Source organism: Hylobates moloch, unplaced genomic scaffold (assembly GCF_009828535.3).
Source record: "Hylobates moloch isolate HMO894 unplaced genomic scaffold, HMol_V3 SCAFFOLD_11, whole genome shotgun sequence".
NCBI lineage: Eukaryota > Metazoa > Chordata > Mammalia > Primates > Hylobatidae > Hylobates > Hylobates moloch.
The window spans coordinates 47439250-47457118 of record NW_026652286.1 but is presented as its reverse complement, the minus strand read 5'-3'; the positions used below and the strand labels follow the sequence as shown (position 1 = coordinate 47457118).

The following is a 17869-nucleotide window of genomic DNA, read 5'->3' as shown; positions in this document are numbered from 1 at the left end:
GAGAAGCTGAGTGGGTGCCCAGGGTCACACAGCTACTCTGTGGAGGAGCCAGAATTAGAACCAGGCCTAGCCCAGCCTCCCAACATGGAAGACTTTCCATTGGCTGGGGAGGGTACATCAGCTGAATCTTGGCTCTCCCTTCACCACCCCTTCTTCCCCAGCTGGCTCCAGAGCACACACTCATGTCCTTCCGGAAGGCCCTCGAGCAGAAGCTGTATGGGCTCCAGGCTGACATTACCATCAGGTAGGTGTAGCGGAGGGGAGATAGTTCCTCTAACCCCTCCCACACGCTTCGGCATCCACCTGGGTCTCTGCTGGGGGAATCTCTGGTCTCAGAGCCTCTGAGATGGGAGGAGGGAGGCTTAGATTATCCACAGCAGGGAAGGCACCGTGTTCCTGCAGATTCCAGGATGTAAAATAGAGGAAAGAACAAATGCTCTTGGTGCAAGCAGGAGCCCTGCCACAGAGCCACTTGAAGGGAAAAATAGATGATAGAGCTCCAACACTCTCATGAGGGAAACAAAGCAAGTTGCAGAGTGATACATTCACTGTGACTCCAGTTACATTTTAAAATACCACAAAAAAGTGACATATACACTTTCTCCATGTACATATATAAGTAGATATTAGTATAAATGGCAGGAAGAATCCATACTAATCTCATAACAGAGGTTATCTGAGAAGGGAAGAAGGGCAGGACTGTCATATATAGTTGTACAGGTTGCGTACTGAACAAGGGCATCACATATATGAGGACATTGTTCCCAGTATAGACATAGAATTGTGTGTTTATCACAACTTTCTAGCAGACGGTGGTAAAATGCCTTGAGGAACAGAGGGCATGGGTACCTTTTACTGTTTCACACTAAGGCACCATATGAGCTATTTGCAACCCTGGTAGAGTAGACAAGGATTGGGGTTGGGTGGAATTTGCCAAAGAGGTCTACATTTGCACTGTTCTCATCATAACATCACAGGGATTTGGTTCCAAACTGGATTCCACCACTTACGGGCTGTGGACCTTGAACTAGATCCTTCCCTCTCTTAGCCTCAGCTTCTCCATTATCAAATGAGGCAGCACCTACCTTCCAAGGTCGCTAAGAGAGTAGGTCCAGCTTTTTCCCAGCCCTCCCTCCTTGGCAGTCCCCACCCCCATCTGACCCTCACAGAGAGCCAGAAGGCATTGGCCCTTCAGGGTCAGCCACCAGCCCACTGTCTTCCCTGTGCAGATGGGGAGACTGAGGCCCAGAGAGGGGCAGAGCCAGCCGGGATCCTGTGCTGGGTGGGGAGGACTGTGTGGGGTGACTGTGTGGGGTGATCATTGGGCAGGTAAGGGATCTGGGGGGTCAGTGACTCGGTGGCCCCACCCTCCCTGCAGCCTGGACGGCGTGCCCTTCCTCATGCATGACGCCACCCTGCGGCGCACCACCAACGTGGAGGAGGAGTTCCCGGAGCTGGCCCGCAGACCTGCCTCCATGCTCAACTGGACCACCCTGCAGAGACTCAACGCTGGCCAGTGGTTCCTGAAGGTCTGGCTGCACCTGATCCCAATCTTAGGCATGGAAAACACCAGCAGGGACTGCAAGGAGTGAGAGGTGCAAGGGTGGCCATCAGCTTCGAGACCCCCACTCTCAGAGCTTTCCCGACCTCCACCCAAGCTGCTTAGTGGCCTCCTAGGCTCCTGCCACTGCTGCGAGACTCGTGGTTGTCACTGCTTGTTCTGGGTCCATTTCCCTCACTACAAAAGGTTGACAGGGATGAGAGCAGTGAATAGAATTGTTAACTCTGTAAAACTCTAGAGAGGGGTTGGCTCTGTGGTCTGAAATGCTCTAGAAGGAGAAATGCTGTGGGTCTGGGAGAGATTCCAAGCAAGCTGTCCGCCGTCCTCTTGGTAAGCAGGGTGTGGGGTAGAAAAGTTACGGCTGGGGCCTCCTACAGTCTCCACATGGCCATAGCCATCAATCTGCCTGACCCCAGCAGACTCTGGCAGCCCAGGGGTCTCCACGCTTGGTTGCCAGAAGGGTATGTGGGGGCCCCCAAAGGGCTGATGATGCAGCCATATGTGTGTCCCTGTCCCTGCCAGACTGACCCCTTCTGGACGGCCAGCTCCCTGTCACCCTCCGACCACAGAGAGGCCCAGAACCAGTCCATCTGCAGCCTGGCAGAGCTCCTGGAGCTGGCCAAGGGCAATGCCACACTGCTGCTCAACCTGCGCGACCCGCCCCGGGAGCACCCCTACCGCAGCAGTTTTCTCAACGTGACTCTGGAGGCCGTGCTGCACTCCGGCTTCCCCCAGCACCAGGTGAGGCTGTGCAGCGCAGCTCTGCCCCTGGGAGCCCTGGCCTGGCTAGAGCCCTGCTGCTGCATAGCCTTTCCCTGTTGCACTCTGGACTTCAGCTTTCCCATTTGTAAAATGGGGATCACACACCCCTCACTTCCCTGGCAGGGTCATCATGGGACAAGAAAACACTTTAAAATGTATAAAGGTCCAGGTCGTCAAGTTATTTCAGCGAAGTGTTGCCCTGTCGTGTGGTGTAATAATTTGGGACCGGAGAAATCTGACGTCAGTTTAGGACGGCACACTAGGTGCTAGTGGCCATGTGCAGAGTAGTGGCTGTTTGGGTTTTCCCTCCCATACTGACAGCAGGCCAGATGGGAAGCTTCCTGAGTTGCTGCCAGTGTGCTTTGCAGCCTTAGCTGGGACTGAGTCCTGCCCTGCTAATGACTGCATCTAAGCTTTCACCGCCTGCCAGGTCCCGTCTCTTAACCCCACAGATGCTCTAGGAGGAGTAGGTACTCTTACCTATTGTGCAGAAAAGTCTGAGGCTGCCTCTCTCCTGCCTGCAGGTCATGTGGCTGCCTAGCAGGCAGAGGCCCCTGGTGCGGAAGGTGGCTCCCGGCTTCCAACAGACATCAGGCTCCAAGGAGGCAGTTGCCAGCCTGCGGAGAGGCCACATCCAGCGGCTGAACCTGCGCTACACTCAGGTGTCCCGCCAGGAGCTCAGGTGCCTGCCCTGCCCAGGGCTCCTCCAGGAGAGGGCGGGACTGAGTCTCTCCCAGTCCTGCCACCACCACCCCCCAGCACTCACACACAGTCGGGCAGAGGGATGGGCACACAGAGGAATCAGGCACACATGGTTCAAAGTGAGAGGGTGAGTGTGTCGGGCAGACCCGGGCTTGTCCCGGAGCTTGGCCCTCTGGAGCCGATGTTCCTTCCCCCGGGCATGGCTGTGAGGTCATGAAGAGGACGTACTTTACCAGCCCCCACACTGGGCCCGGAGCTGCCAGGGTCCACATGCTGACCTGCCTCTCCCCTGCCCCACAGGGACTACGCGTCCTGGAACCTGAGTGTGAACCTCTACACAGTCAACGCGCCATGGCTCTTCTCCCTGCTGTGGTGTGCGGGGGTCCCATCCGTCACCTCTGACAACTCCCACACCCTGTCCCAGGTGCCCTCCCCCCTCTGGATTATGGTGAGTTGGGGGGCAGAGAGCACCTGGGGGGCAGTGCTGGAGCTGCCTATGGCCTGCCCTGACCACTCGGCAAGCTCTGTGCTTGGGGCTGTCCCTGGGAGTTCTCTGGCATGGTGGGGAGTCCATGGTGGGAGCGCAGGCTTGAGGCATGAGGGTTTCATGGCATGTGGGATCTGCACTAAGGTGCTGGGAGGACCCTGGGCCTGATCCACAGGGAGAAAAGCATCACTAAGGGCTCTAGAGAAGTAAAGAGCTGCTTGGGTTTCTTTGCTTTGGAGGGTAACAACAAGGACAGGAATAGGAAGCACTGACCAGGTGCGGGGCTCACGCCTATAATCCCAGCATTTTGGGAAGCAGAGGCAGGATGATCACTGGAGCCCAGGGGTACAAGACTAGCCTGGGCAACCCTGTCTCTACAAAAAAAAAAAAAAAAAAAATTAATTAATTTGCTGGCCATGGTGGCACACGCCTATAGTCCTAGCTACTCGGTAGGCTGAAGTGGGAGGATTGCTTGAGCCCAGCAGGTCAAGGCTGCAGTGAGCTGTGATCACTCCAGCCTGGGTGACAAAGTGAGATCCTGTCTCAAAAAATAAAAATAAAAATAAATAGGAAACATTAAAATCTGCTTAGAGAACAGCAAATAAAGCAATATTTTAGCTGGTTGACTGGGCACCTGCAGATAGGTGGTGGCTCCACTGTCACCCTGAGCATGCGGAAGGGGGGTGGAGGGTATCCTTATGGCTGAGAGAATGCAGTGCCAATGAATCAGACCTAAGCTGTGGATGGTTCTATGGGAGAGGAGGGTGAAGGGAAGGCAGGCTGGGGAAAGGGGCGAGACTGATGGATGAGAGTCAGCGGGGTGGGGGGCAGCAGAGCCACTGTCTTTCAGTATCTGGCTCCTGCTTTGAGGTCCCTGGACACACAGACCCTGCAGGCCTAGCACACACCCCTTCTGCCCTGAGCACCATACAGTCCCCTCCTACCCTGAGAGTACACACGTGTGCACACACACGCCCCGACCCCCAGGCCCACAGCGCCCGGAGCCCACACCTGCAAAATGTCATCTTCAGCCCCCAGACCCTCTCAGGGTCCTGCCTTGCCCTTCCCCAGTGGCCATGTGGGGTCCTCTGGTCCACGGACCCTCAGTCTGGAACCTCAGTCTGGACTGGCCATGACTGGAAGTTGGCCTCGGGCCGTCTGTCCACAGCCCCCGGACGAGTACTGTCTCATGTGGGTCACTGCCGACCTGGTCTCCTTCACCCTCATCGTGGGCATCTTCGTGCTCCAGAAGTGAGTAGGATCTGACCACTTCCGTGGCTGTCCCTACCCTGCAGCAGGCCCAGCCCCCACCCCAGCCAGGTGAACCCACTCCTGAGCCCTGGGCCCTCAGCCAGGAGCAGGCCTGACCAGGGAAGAAGGAAGGACTCTGGTGGCCCCATCCTCCCTCAGACAGAGGCTGGGTGGCTTCTGGAATGAACATGCAGCTGGGAGCCCAGAGCCAAGCTCTGCCTTGAGTGGCTGTGTGGGCTTAAGTGAATTTCAGCTCCTCTCTGGGCTGGCCTGCTTATCTGTTAGCCAGGGCATGGGTTCCCACCAGCCCCCAGCAAGATAGCTGGGGTGTGCTCGCAGTGGGGAGGTGCGGTTGGTCCCAGGGAGGGTCTAGGGCCAGCCTGGGGCCCCCACCCAGCCAGGAACTAAGGGGCTGGGATTTTATTCTTGACTGACGTTCTCTCTCTGTCCCATTCTGCTCTGATCGGCGCATGTCCCTCCTCTCTCCCCCTCCCCCTCTCTCTGCTGCACTCTGGCATCTCACAGCTATCACTTGATCAGGTAATTCTGGTGTGGTCTTCCTCCTCCTTCTGTTCCTCTTTCTCCCTCTTGCCATCCCCTTCTCCAGTTCTGTCTAAAAATCCACCGTGCACCAAGCCCTGTGCCTGGGTCACCTCGCAGACAGCGCCCTTGCCTGAAGCCTCCCTTACCCCTGCGATCCTCTTTTCTGCTCCTCCTGTCCCACTGCCGTGTGTGTCCCTCTGCTCCCTGTTCCCACAGCCATTTCTGCAGGTGGGGACCAGTGTTTCCTTGACAGCTTCCTGACCTGGCCTCTCTGCACCAAAGTGTCTCCCTGGGGGAGGGGACCCTGCCTGGGCACCCCCATCCCCCTGCCTCTGGCACTCACAGAGGCCTTCACCACTTGCCCAGGGCAGACCCTACCAAGTTTCTGCCTTTCTCTTCCCATCTTCTCCCTTCCTGGCTCTGCCTCTCCCACTGTTCACTCTTCCTGTTTACCTTTCTCTGCCTCTCCCATCTCTTTCTCTCTCTTATTTACATTCTATCTCTAGCACCCATCCCTGCTTTGCTCCCCGCAACACACAGCCTTTTCCTCATTCCCCTCAGAGGACCCCACAGTGGCTGAGCTTCCTGTTCTGGATGTGCCTGGCCGAGAGACCCTGGCCTGACACTGTCTTTCTGGAAACATGAATTTCCAGGATGGGACCTAGAGCTTAGGGACCCACGTCTCCCTCTGTCTAGTGCCTTGGCCCCTCCTGGGTCAGGCAGCTTCACCAACCAGGTTCTAGGAGGAGATGCTGTCCCTGGCTATGGGACATTCCTTGAGTCATTCCTCTGCCCACCCAGTTGACCAGCATCCACATACGAGGGCTGCTGATGCTGTGTCTGCAGCAGGAGTTGAGCCTTCTCACGTGGAGCCCCAGTGTGCTGGGGAGGCTGCCCCATGGTGATTCAGTGGCTGGCACAGACATGCTGGGTCTGCTCAGACACAGCCAGGGCAGTGTCATTGTCTCCTGGGGATCAGGAGAGGCCTGATGGAGGAAGGGACCCTGGGGGACAAGGCCGGGGGAGGATACCATTTCCCTGCGGGCCTTATTCTTCCATTCATTCACTCAACAAGTACAGGTCAGCTCCAGGGACACGGCAGGCACTGATGGTGCTGGGGCACAGCGATGAACAGAGAGAGATTTGCTCACTGCACTCAACGATTCATAGGGCAGCCAGCCTCGCCAGGGTGTCCGTGCCACCCCCAGCCTCCTGCTTTCCCCTTGTCTGCCTGCTCTGTTCATCCATCCATCTGCCTGTCCGTCTGTCTGTCCACTTCTGCTGCGCTGACCCCATCTAGTAACTCACAATTGGTTTCTTGTGGAGTCTTGGCTCTCTCCACCCCCAAGCAGGGTTCAGTCCCTGAGGCAGTTGGGTTCTTGTTCCCAAGCTGATCACCCACTCCTCTTGGTGGGGACAGGGGTGAGAGTCCAGTGATCCTTCTGCCTAGATCCCAGGAAAGGTCTAAGTTCAGAGGCCAGGGACTGGGGCTAGTTCAGAGGAATGACAATAGTGAAGACAGTGGCCTGGGCTGGGCACAGAAACCTGAGTCCTTTCCACTTAGTGCCTGGTCCCTGCATGCCCTGTGCATGCTCCACCTCCCAGCCCACTCTTGAGTAATTTTCCCCCACCTTGCACCTGTCTCAGCCATTAGAGGGACTCATGCTCTGACCTCCCTCCCCATTAGGACTGCCAGGACAGAGCAGCAGTTGGCCCCACTCCAAGTCACTCTAACCCCTTTGCCTTGGGAACCTGTGCAGACCAGCTCTGGGCAAAGCCCCCTACCACCTGGCCCCACCCCCCTGCTTTCCTTCCGTCCCTCTCAGGGGGTCTCCCCAATGGCTTCACTTAGTCTGGTCATGATGGTGGAGCTGTAAGAGACATCAGCTGGGACTCCCTGAGATTGGTGTGTGCCCCAGCTTATGTCAACAGAGTCATGCTACTAAGCTCCTCCTGCTCCCAAATCTGTCCCATTCAAAGAGAGCCAGGTGCATTACTGGGGACACCTGAGACAGAACTAACCAACCCTAGTCCTGGGCCAGGGCTGCTGACTGACGGCTCTGGAGGTAAGAGGGAGGCCAGGGAGCCCTGGCTGAGAGTCAGTAGGCTCTGATTCAAGCTCCAACTCTGCCCTCTCTGGGCCTATTTCCCCATTGTATAGTGGGACAAGAGTCCTGCTGGTCTCTCGGGCCACATCCAGAGAGGCTCTGGAAGTAGGCAGGGTCCCTGCTCCAAGGGAGGGGTGAGGAGGGACCTGATGCCCACGGGGCTGTCTCTGCAGGTGGCGCCTGGGTGGCATACGGAGCTACAACCCTGAGCAGATCATGCTGAGTGCTGCGGTGCGCCGGACCAGCCGGGATGTCAGCATCATGAAGGAGAAGCTCATTTTCTCAGGTACACAGCCCTGCAGACAGGTAGAGGCAGGCCCTGGGCCCAGCTTTCTGCACCCCCACATGCAAACAGATGTGTATGCACACACATTCACATGCGGCACATATGGGTAGGGACAAGGGCACAGACGTACATAAACCCACCGGGATTATACCCACATACAGACAAAGGCATAAGTACACATGTGAAAACACACCCCCCCACACACACAGTCATCCACCCTGTCATCCACCATGGCTCGGTGTCAGTGCCATGGTTGGTGGGCAGGGGTGGGGTAGGGAGAGGAGTCTGTTTTGAAGGCCCATCCCCCTTTGCCTGGTTCGTACTTGGATCCTACAATATTGGCCTCACCCTTGCTCTTTGCCAGTCCCTGTCAACATTCCAGTCTGATGGAAGCAGCAGCTACTTATATAAACAGAGGCATGGAAAGTCGAGTTCCTGCAATGGGAGTGCTGGGGGGAGGGCGTGGTCAGAGCTGCCTGGGCAGTGAGGAAGGCTTTGGGCGCCTGATACGCTGAGATGGGGAGGATGCAGAGGAGGTGCTTGGGTAATGGTTTCAAGATGAGGGCTGAGTGAGCTAAGGGAAGGAAGGGCATTCCAGGTGGGCACGGCATGTGCTCAGAGGTGGCAAGGGAGCACCGCTTGCCTGGGCACCAAGAAAGAAGTGTCCCTCTATAGGGCCGAACTCCACTGAGCAGAGCTTTCTTGAGCCTCTGCTCTGTGCCCAGCACTCTACCAGGCCCTAGGGACATAGATGCCCAGAACCCACCCCGGTCCTTGAGGTATTTTGGGGGCCCAGGCAGCAACCATACAGAATGTGGCCAGGGCAGAAGGAAGCAGGGGCTGGAGTTGCCATGAGGAGGCCCCAACCCGGCCCAGGGCTCTGATGAGGCTCCCAGGAGGCTGAGTGACAGATGAGAAGACTTGAGCCAGACTGTAGGAAAAGGAGGTGTTGTTGGGGCAGTCACTCCTAAGAGAGGGGCCGACACATGCAAAGGCCCTGAGGAGAGTGGACACATGGGTGCCAAGCTCAGGGGCACAGGTGGTTTTCTGTGGCTGCAAAGTGGAGTCCCAGGGGACAGCAGATGAAGGCGAAGCTAGAGTGCTCAGCAGACACCAAAGGGGCCTTGAGTGCCAGGCTCAATGTCGACCTGAGCCCAGTGGTTTCATCAGCCTCCAAGTGCCCCACTGGGTGGTGCAGCCTTCCCGCCCCATCTGTCACCCATCCTCACGACTGCCTCCTCCCCGACTCATATTCTGTCTCTTTCTGGCCCAGCAGAGATCAGCGATGGTGTAGAGGTCTCCGATGTGCTCTCCGTATGTTCAGACAACAGTTACGACACATATGCCAACAGCACTGCCACCCCTGTGGGCCCCCGAGGGGGTGGCAGCTGTGCCAAGACCCTCATAGAGTGAAGTGGGCGTTAGCTGAAGACATGTCTGTCCCACCTGTACCTGACACAGAAGCTGGGGAACCTAGGAGAGCTGGTGGAAGCATGTCTGAACTCGGAGGAGTGCTCTGGGAACAGGCTCCACAGCCTCCTTGTGGGCTCCAGCCCCTTGTCAGCCGCAGCCTCTCGAGGGGGACTCCCTGTCCCCTGAGGCCCAGCTGGGCCAGGACTCCATCCTTTCAGATGCCCCTGCAGGCCTGGGGCTCCTTCTGGGAAGTATGGGGCCTAGGGCTTGGTCTCCCTCTTCTGAGGCCCTTTCCTGTATCCCGACCTGGAAGCTTTGATGGGTCATGGGCCATGCCATGCCCCCTGTGGCAATGGAGGGTGCGGATGCTCACCTGTGCCGTCTGTCCTCCTGTCTACCACGAGGCACCTGAGTTCTCTGCTGTTATCCTGCCCCAAGGGCCTGGACCGAGCCTCTACCTGAAGCAACTCTGCTCTTCCCGTCAGTCTCAAAGCACAAGGAGGTTCAACCCAGGAGGAAGCCAGCTGCAATGTGGAGACACGTCCTCCTCCCCAACCCACCTCATGCCACCACCAACCCCCTGCCCCAGGAGCGGGCCTGAGCCACGTCCCCTAGGAGCAGCTGGAGATGGCCAGAAGAGTGAGCTCAGGACTACTGGATCCCATGCCCAGGTGTCCAGCAGACCTCAGGGCAGAAGGGTCACCTAATCCAGGAGTCCACAGACTGATGTGACCTCAGGTTCCCACATCAGTGGCCACAGGGCAGGGCCCACCTGATAGAAGTGTTCTGGACATGGTCAGGGTGGGTGTGTGGCTAAGTAGGCCTGCACAGAGGTCTGATCCCAAGGGCCTTGGCCAATGTGATTAAAGCTGCCATCTTGATGTGTGTTGTCTCTGAATTGCCAGCAGGAGGGTGGGGACAAGCGCGCTGGGTCTAGGTTTCAGTTCTGACCCTATGATCTGAGGAGGAACCATTCTCAGGAATGAATGGGAAAGTGGCAGGATGGTGCCTCCCCTTCCCTGGGTCCGCCATGGTGCCAGTGGCTGGGAGCCGGTATCCTCATATGGTGGATGGGGAGACAGTCTTGGAGAGGTAAAGTGACCTCCAAAAGCCACACAACTTAGAACAGGCCAAGCCAGAATCCCATCCAGACTCTGGCCTCAGTGCATATGTGTGCCTCCCATAAGCTAGGAATGACACGCAGAGGGGGAGTGCTCCTGGGTCCAATGTAGGGCTGGGAGTGGGACTGGCAGGTGCCCTCACAGCCACACGAAGGCATTCTGAGCCTCCCGGCTATGTTGGGACAAGCCCTCAGCACAGGGAGGCCTCTTCCCCATGCCAGGAGTTTGGCTTTGACTTGGGCTTTGACTTCTCCGAGCTTTGGACCTGCCTGAGGGCCCATGCCCATGCCCAGGACTGGGGGCACCTGGGCTGGAAGCCAAAGTATAGCCCTGGGACCACAGATGTCCTTTCCTTCCAGTCCTTGGGACCTCTGCTGTCTGTGGGCAGGGGTCAGTGGTGGCGTCAGAGCAGGCCTGTAACTCCCCTCTTTGTCCTGAGAGTCTGCCTGGTCATGGGTGTGACCTGAGGGAAAAGGGGGAAGCTGAGCCCCAGCTCCAGCCTGCATCAAATTAACTCCATGCTTCCTGGGAGCCAAGGGATGTGTCTCTTCCAAACAGGGATCTTCTGGATAGAATTCTTGGGGTCTGGGAGATTCTGGCACCTTATAGGTAAAAAAAGAAAAGAGCCCCCTGCAAATGTTGGAAGCTCCACTAGGCCCCCACAGTAACCTCGAGGACCGGCCCTCCTGCCCCCGCTACTGAATGTCTGGCAAGTGCTCCACTTCCTGGGGCAGAGGTCAGCTCCCGCCTCTCCCTGAGCTCAAGGGAGTGAGACTCAGAACCACTGTGCCCCCCGCCCCACATGCTCAGTCACATTGGCATCTACATGGTCACAGAGCCACATGTCCACACGCAGCCCAATGCTACACAGTCACTTCATTCCATGTACTTCCACAATCACACATAGTCACCCTGGAACCTACATGCCCACAACTGCATGATGACACCCCTCCCACACCCCAACTCCAGCACCATACACCTTCAAACCCATTGTCATCCCGGGACAAGGCCAGCACCAGGTCACCCCCAAACCCAGGCACACCAAATCCTGGAGTTCCACACACAGTCAATCCCACTATTATGCCCCCTCTTTCTTTCCCTTCCTCCCAGGGCTAGTCCAAGAGTGGAACAAAAGCCCAGCATCCCCCTCCCTGCTCGCTTCTCCCTTCCCCTCTCTTCCCCTCCCTCCTGGCGTCCACCGCCTTTGTCCTCCTGCAGCTGAGCCCGAGCGAACAGCAAACGGGAGTCTGGGCAGAGCAGCATGAACATTGGAGCTTGGGCTGCCAGGGGTGCGGGCGGCAGGCACAAACGGGAGTGATACCTGTGAGAGCAGCAGCTGCGGAGCACTTGGGAGAGGGCGTGGCCAGGTAAGCGCCAGGTGCATGGGGCAAGGCTTAGGCTGCAGGGCTGCCCCGGCTGTGGCTGCGTGGTGTCCACAAGTCTGAGATGGGGAGGATGCGGAGGAGGTGCTTGGGTAATGGCTTCAAGTGGATGTGGGTGTTTAAAAGAGTGATGGTGGCATGTTCGAGTCAGCTTCTATAGGCTGGGCCCTTCAATCTGCATCATGACCCCTGGCTTGAAGTGCCTAGACTCAGCCGGGAAGGGAGGATACCCAGCCCTACCTAGGAATTTTTACCTTCTATGTTCCAACTGGGTGTCGTTGGGTCCCCAGAGTGAATGCTGGATCGGATGTCACTCTGTGTGTCCAGAGTGCCCAGCGCAGTAGACAGTAAAATGAAAAAGTACTGACACACTTCCTAGAAGGGGACTCGTTCTCCTCCAAGGAGCTGCTTGTGCTGTGGGGCACCTTTGCAATTAGTCCATCCTTATGCTGATGAGACCTGCCCTCTTGGGTCTCAACTCACAGCGTGGTTGTTTTCTGGGCCAGTGGAGGACAGACTGGTTGCAGCGTGCTGTGATGACCGGTCTCACTTCCTTCCACCAGTCCTGGCTGCTCCTTGGGACACCCTCCCCCCGCCCCTGGCAAGTGTGGCATGCAAACCCTGGTGCCAGGTGGATTCAGGATCCAGTCGCTCCACTTGGGCAAAAGTAGTTAACTTTCTTGCCCACCAGGGAGCTCATTACTCATGATGATGACCAGGGCATGAAAGCCAGGCTGACACTAGGCAGGATCTGACCTCCAGAGGCAGCAGAGCAGCGGGGAGCAGGAGGATGGAAGGAGAGGCAAGGCGCAGAGGGTGGACCTGAGCCCCCTAGAGTAAACTGATGGAAAGGAGGGAGCTCCCTGTCCCTGGAGGCGTGCAAGCAGAGGCTGTGTGTTCATAATGGCCAAATCATAACCAGCATGGCCCAGCCCCTCAGTCTGCAGAGCGCCTTCACAAACACCCCTCTGCTGAGCCTCGCCGCAAACCTCTGAAGGGCAGGTGTCCTGTGTGTGCTTGTTTCCCTTATGACAAACTAAAGGGGCAGGGGTGGGCTAAAGAAACTTCTCAGGTTGTGAGGATGAAATTAAATTATGTCTATAAAAGCAAATGGCACACACAGTGTCCTCCCTTCCTCTTGGGTAAAAGCAATATAGGGAAACACCCACGTAGCTCGTACTGTGTACTAGCACTTTTCATACAGCCCATGTAACAGGCATGAAGCCACAGCCCTGTGAGGTAGGGATTATGATCCCATTTCAGATGAGATAACTGAGGCTAGGGCGGGCAGGTGAGAGGAGGGACTTGCCCCGGCCACACTGTGAGCCAGTGGCAGGGTCTGGGTTAGAATCCCCATTTGTCCCTAGAGTTCTTTCCACTTCCTGACGGTGCTACCTGGAGAACACCAAGAGAACTTACTACAGAGAGGGCCAGCTTCCCTCAGCCTGGGCTCTAACCTTTCACCCTCTCAGAATTCGCCCATCCTTCTCAGCTGGAAGGTTCCCCTCAGGGACGCCCTCCTGACTCCCCTCCACCTGGGTCCAGTGCCCCTTCTATGAACTCCCCTAACACCCGGTGCCTCCCCATGGCACCCCTGCTAGGCTGGGAGCTCCAGGCACGCTGAAACTATGGTTGTCTTGCTCACTGCCTGGCACAGAAAGGGTTCCCAATAAATACTTGTCGAATTCGTTCGCGCGAATGCTGTGTGTATGATGCTGTCAGGGGAGTGCTCAGGGTGTGGTCAGTGTCCAGCACCTACCGGAGATGGGCAGGAGACAGGCTGGATTGAGCAGAGGGCAGTCGAGTTATTGTACCCTCTCTCCCCTACACATGCACACACCGGGTCTCTGTGGGGCAGCCTGAGTCCCTTGACCCAGGGCTTCAGCTCCTGTCACGGGACCCTCCTTACACAGATGTATTTCCAGGTTCCAGTAACTTCCCTGCTCTCCCCGCTTCAGACCAAGGGGCGGCCAAGGAGCCCTGCTGTTAGTATTCTGGGGCACAGCCCTACTCCTACTGGAGTCCCTAACGCCTACTCCGCTGTTGAAAATAATTCCTTTATTAGACCCTCCTCCGATTACCCTATTTGAGAGCGTGCCATCTGTCACCTGCAGATATCAATAGGAAAACGCTTAGCGAGTTTGAAGAACCGAAAAGGGCACTGTGTCTCAGTGGGTAGGCAGGGCAGAATGTCGCGCTGGTGAGGCGGGGCTGGGGCACTGTAGCCATAAAGAACCTGGACGGTGAACGGAGGGGAGAGTCGCTGAACAAATGGACAAGGGAGGAAATAAATGGATGAGGGCTGTCGCCTCTCCCGGGCGCAGTCAGGTGGCTTCCCCTACGCTGTTTGTGTTCTCTCCCCGGCAGGATGCCGCAAGGCCATGGGCCGGAGGAGTCGGAGCCGGGCTGCGAGGCGCCGTGCGCGGGTCCGTGCCACGCGCAGCGCGTGCTGCAGACCCTGAACGCCTACCGGCGGAGCGGCACCCTCACCGACGTGGTGCTGCGAGCCGGCGGCAGCGACTTTCCGTGCCACCGCGCGGCGCTCAGCGCGGGCAGTGCCTACTTCCGCAGCTTGTTCGCGGCCGGGCGGCCCGAGCGCGGCCCGGCCGTGGTGCCAGTAGTGCCGGTGGCTCCCGAGGCGCCAGGCACGAGCCCTACCGGGGCGGCAGCGGCACTGGCCGTGGTGCTCGACTACGTGTACGGAGCGGGCGTGCGGCTGCGCGCGGAGGACGAGGCGGCGGCCGTGCTGGCGCTGGCGGAGCGGCTGGGCGTGGCGGGCCTGCGCGAGGCCTGCGTGCGCTTCCTCGAGGGCCGCCTGCGTGCCGCCAACAGCCTAGCGCTGCGCCGCGTGGCCGCCGCCTTTTCGCTGGCCCCACTGGCCGAGCGCTGCGGCCGCGTCCTGCGCCAGGCCTTCGCCGAGGTGGCGCGCCACGCCGACTTCCTGGAGCTGGCGCCTGACGAGGTGGCGGCGCTGCTGGCTGACCCCGCGCTGGGCGTGGCGCGCGAGGAAGCCGTGTTTGAGGCGGCCATGCGCTGGGTGCGCCACGACGCGCCGGCCCGCCGCGGGCAGCTGCGACGCCTGCTGGAGCACGTGCGCCTGCCGCTACTGGCGCCCGCCTACTTCCTGGAAAAGGTGGAGGCGGACGAGCTGCTGCAGGCCTGCGGCGAGTGCCGCCCGCTGCTGCTCGAGGCTCGCGCCTGCTTCATCCTGGGCCGCGAGGCCGGTGCGCTGCGGACCCGGCCGCGGAGGTACGGCCGCCATCCCCTAGCCTCCCGCCCTCCGTTCTTCCTGCCTGCTTCCACCGCTCATTCATTCTTTCATCATCCTTTAGTACTGCTTCCTGATGATATTCAGTCATTCGTTCAACATTTTAGAGGCTCGGTGCCCATAATTCTGCCCTTGAAGAGTTAACAAGCCAGTGAGGGAGATGCAGAGACCCCGCACCTGCGCACACTCTCTTTGGCCCATGCAACCGTAATTCCGAGTACTTACTACTCTACGCAAGTTCTGTGCAGGGCGCCGGGATGCGGAAGTGATTTGAAAACACTCTGCCCTCTGGGAGCTTGCAGTCTAATGAGGGACAGAAATCGGCAGAGGCCTGGGGAAGGAGTGAAAGCAGCCTGCCCCACCTTTGGAAAGCCAGACTGGGAGGCTCTGGGCAGAGTAGCCCTTAATCATGCCCCCAGAGACGACACTATCTCTAAGCACAGAGCCTGGGACAGAGATCCTCAAATATGTGCCAAAGGAATTAGAAAACCAGTGGCTAAAGGGTATGGAAATTCTGGTGGGGTCAGATGCCTGAGGGGTCAATTAGAGGGAAGAATGATTTGCTGAAAGGGTGAGTTATCCGGCTTAATGGAATTAGGGATGAGGGGATGTCATAGGAGGAGGGAGGCAGCAGAATCAGCGATTGGAGGTGAGAAAAGGGTGTTGAAGATGAGTTAGCGACAGACAAATCTGGGCTTGAATTCCAGCTCTGACGCTTAATGGCTGCATGACTTTGGGCACGCCATGGTATGTGAGCCTCAGTTTCCTCCCCTGAGAAAGGGGTAATCCTACTAATAGAACTGCCATACGGATTAAACGAGGTGATTTTTCTAGGTGAGGGCAAGGGCTCTGTAAAGATTGTTTTTTTCTGTAGTTTAGAGGTCAGCAGAATGTGGTAAGAATTAGCGATTCTCTTCCCAGTACCCACAGGGAAAGTTGGAAGTGGCACAGTCTAGTGGGCTTGGGGCCGGGGGATCGGGTGGGCGGGGGTGAGGGCAGAAGCGCATGAAAAGGCAGCGGGACCGTGCAGTGTGGTCGAGAGGGTAAGAGAGGGCCGAACTTGGGTGCGGCCCAACAGGCACTGGGCTTATCCACACGCCAGATTCATGGACCTAGCTGAAGTGATCGTGGTCATCGGCGGTTGCGACCGCAAAGGTCTCCTGAAGCTGCCCTTCGCCGATGCCTACCACCCAGAGAGCCAGCGGTGGACCCCACTGCCCAGCCTGCCCGGCTACACTCGCTCAGAATTCGCCGCCTGTGCTCTCCGCAATGACGTCTACGTCTCCGGTGAGGGTGGAGCCACAACAGGAGCTCACTCGGGATTGACTGGTAGCCTCCGCACTCCACCCCCTTTGCATTTCCCTCCAATCGGTAGAGAGGGGCGGGATGTTGTCTGATAACCTACAGTTTGATACCAACAAACTGTGTCCTCCCTGAGGTTCAGGCCCTAAAGACTCAGAGAAGCATAAAACACAGTCCTTGCTACCCTGGAGTGTCCTGGAGAGGAGAGACACTTCACTTTTACTGCCAGGCAGAATGTGATCAGAATTCTCAGAGTCCCCAGATGATCTGGAATGCCACTCAGGGAATCTAGCCAGGGTTCATAGAAGAGATGACTTTTCAGCTGGACCTTGAAAGTTGGAGGAAACAGTATGGGCAAAGGCACAAGGGCAGGGACATGCAGAAAGGAGCCCTGGGGACTCAGGGCTCTGAAGTGCAGGTTGAGTATCACAGGGGAGGCAGGAGTCAGATCAGGGAGACTTTGAGTCTGGGGCTGGGTGGATTGACCTTAATGTTGTAAAGAACTATGGGTGCCTGCAAAGGGTAAGCAGCAGGAGAATAAGCCAGGGAGGCCTCACAGACCATCCAGGCCACAGATTACCACTGGACAATTTATCTAAGGCCCTTGATGGCTCTGAGCAACATGTGAGGCCTCTGTTGGGTGCCACTAGGAATAAACGAAGATGAGGGCTACCAAACAGATGTGGCTCTGGTCACAGGCTCAGGCTGAAGGGTGCAGTTAGGGTTGTCCCCAGGGAGGCTCCCACTGAGAGGTGAATCCCCGGCCAAGATCCCCACGGTGGCCAGACATGGGAAGGAAGAGTCCACATCCTGCATCCCCAGTGCCTGGCCCCATAGGGCATGCCATGTCCTCCAGCAGCACCAATGCTGGGCCTGGAGCCAGAAGCTCTGGTTCTGGCTCTGACAAAAGGCCATGTAGTCTTCCGCAGGTCACTGTTGGTCTCTAAGCCTCATCTGAGTTTCTTATATGTAAACTGGGTGTAATATTCCCAACACCTCATGGAGGGATGAGATGAGAAATGAAATTGTGCAGGTGAAGGCAGACGGGAGGGAGGGTTATTGGATCACCCTCTACCTCTCCTGGCTCCCAGTGCAGCTGGCTCTGCTTTTCCTGGGTCCCCAGTACATTCCAGATGCTTGCCTTAGGTACCCTTTGTACTCTTACCTTTAGTACAGCGGCCCCCTCTTTGCTTTCCTGAGCACATAGCCTGGCACACCACCACCACCACTACAAGGCGCCCGGTGAAAACCAGCCCCTTCTTCCTGAATCTGTCAGGCTTCTCCCCTCGAGAGTCGTAACTTAGACATTCCCACCACTTATTCAAAGCACACTGGGTCACAGGTCCAAAGTCTTACACCAGCTCAAGAAGTCCTCCTGCTGCCTTCCCTTAACCCTTCCTTTGGATCTGGGGGCCCTAGTTTCTAGCTCTTTGGGGGTGCTTGGGATAGCAAGAGAGCCTGTGGGCAACAGCTGCTTCTCTCTCCCTAGGAGGCCACATCAACAGTCACGATGTGTGGATGTTTAGCTCCCATCTGCACACCTGGATCAAGGTAGCCTCTCTGCACAAGGGCAGGTGGAGGCACAAGATGGCAGTTGTGCAGGGGCAGGTAGGCACGAGCTGCAGCGGCTGCCCTGGGACCCAAGGAACAGATCTGTGGATGTGCTGCAGGGAGGTTCTCTAA

At 57.4% G+C, this 17869-nt stretch overlaps 2 protein-coding genes across 6 annotated transcripts in view; both read left to right on the top strand.

The window, feature by feature from the left end:
• The window catches only part of GDPD5 (glycerophosphodiester phosphodiesterase domain containing 5), a 91073-nt gene extending 81405 nt beyond the window's left edge, over positions 1-9668 (top strand). For 2 of the 5 annotated variants that reach the window (XM_032166950.2, XM_058446824.1), the window contains 9 exons: positions 162-244; positions 1379-1529; positions 2084-2302; positions 2848-3005; positions 3326-3473; positions 4681-4763; positions 5289-5303; positions 7588-7700; positions 8974-9668. In XM_032166950.2, coding sequence (XP_032022841.1) covers positions 162-244; positions 1379-1529; positions 2084-2302; positions 2848-3005; positions 3326-3473; positions 4681-4763; positions 5289-5303; positions 7588-7700; positions 8974-9113 — 1110 coding nt within the window. In that variant the 3' untranslated portion in view covers positions 9114-9668. The remainder of the gene's footprint in view (positions 1-161; positions 245-1378; positions 1530-2083; positions 2303-2847; positions 3006-3325; positions 3474-4680; positions 4764-5288; positions 5304-7587; positions 7701-8973) is intronic. The other 3 variants (XM_032166951.2, XM_032166952.2, XM_032166953.2) reach the window with 3 other exon arrangements.
• Positions 9669-11440: 1772 nt separating this feature from the next.
• On the top strand, positions 11441-17869 carry KLHL35 (kelch like family member 35). The gene is made up of 4 exons (XM_032165879.2): positions 11441-11601; positions 13984-14865; positions 15987-16171; positions 17676-17869. Exons 2-4 carry the CDS (start codon positions 13985-13987, stop codon positions 17867-17869), a joined length of 1260 nt encoding a protein of 419 aa, XP_032021770.2. The 5' UTR covers positions 11441-11601; position 13984.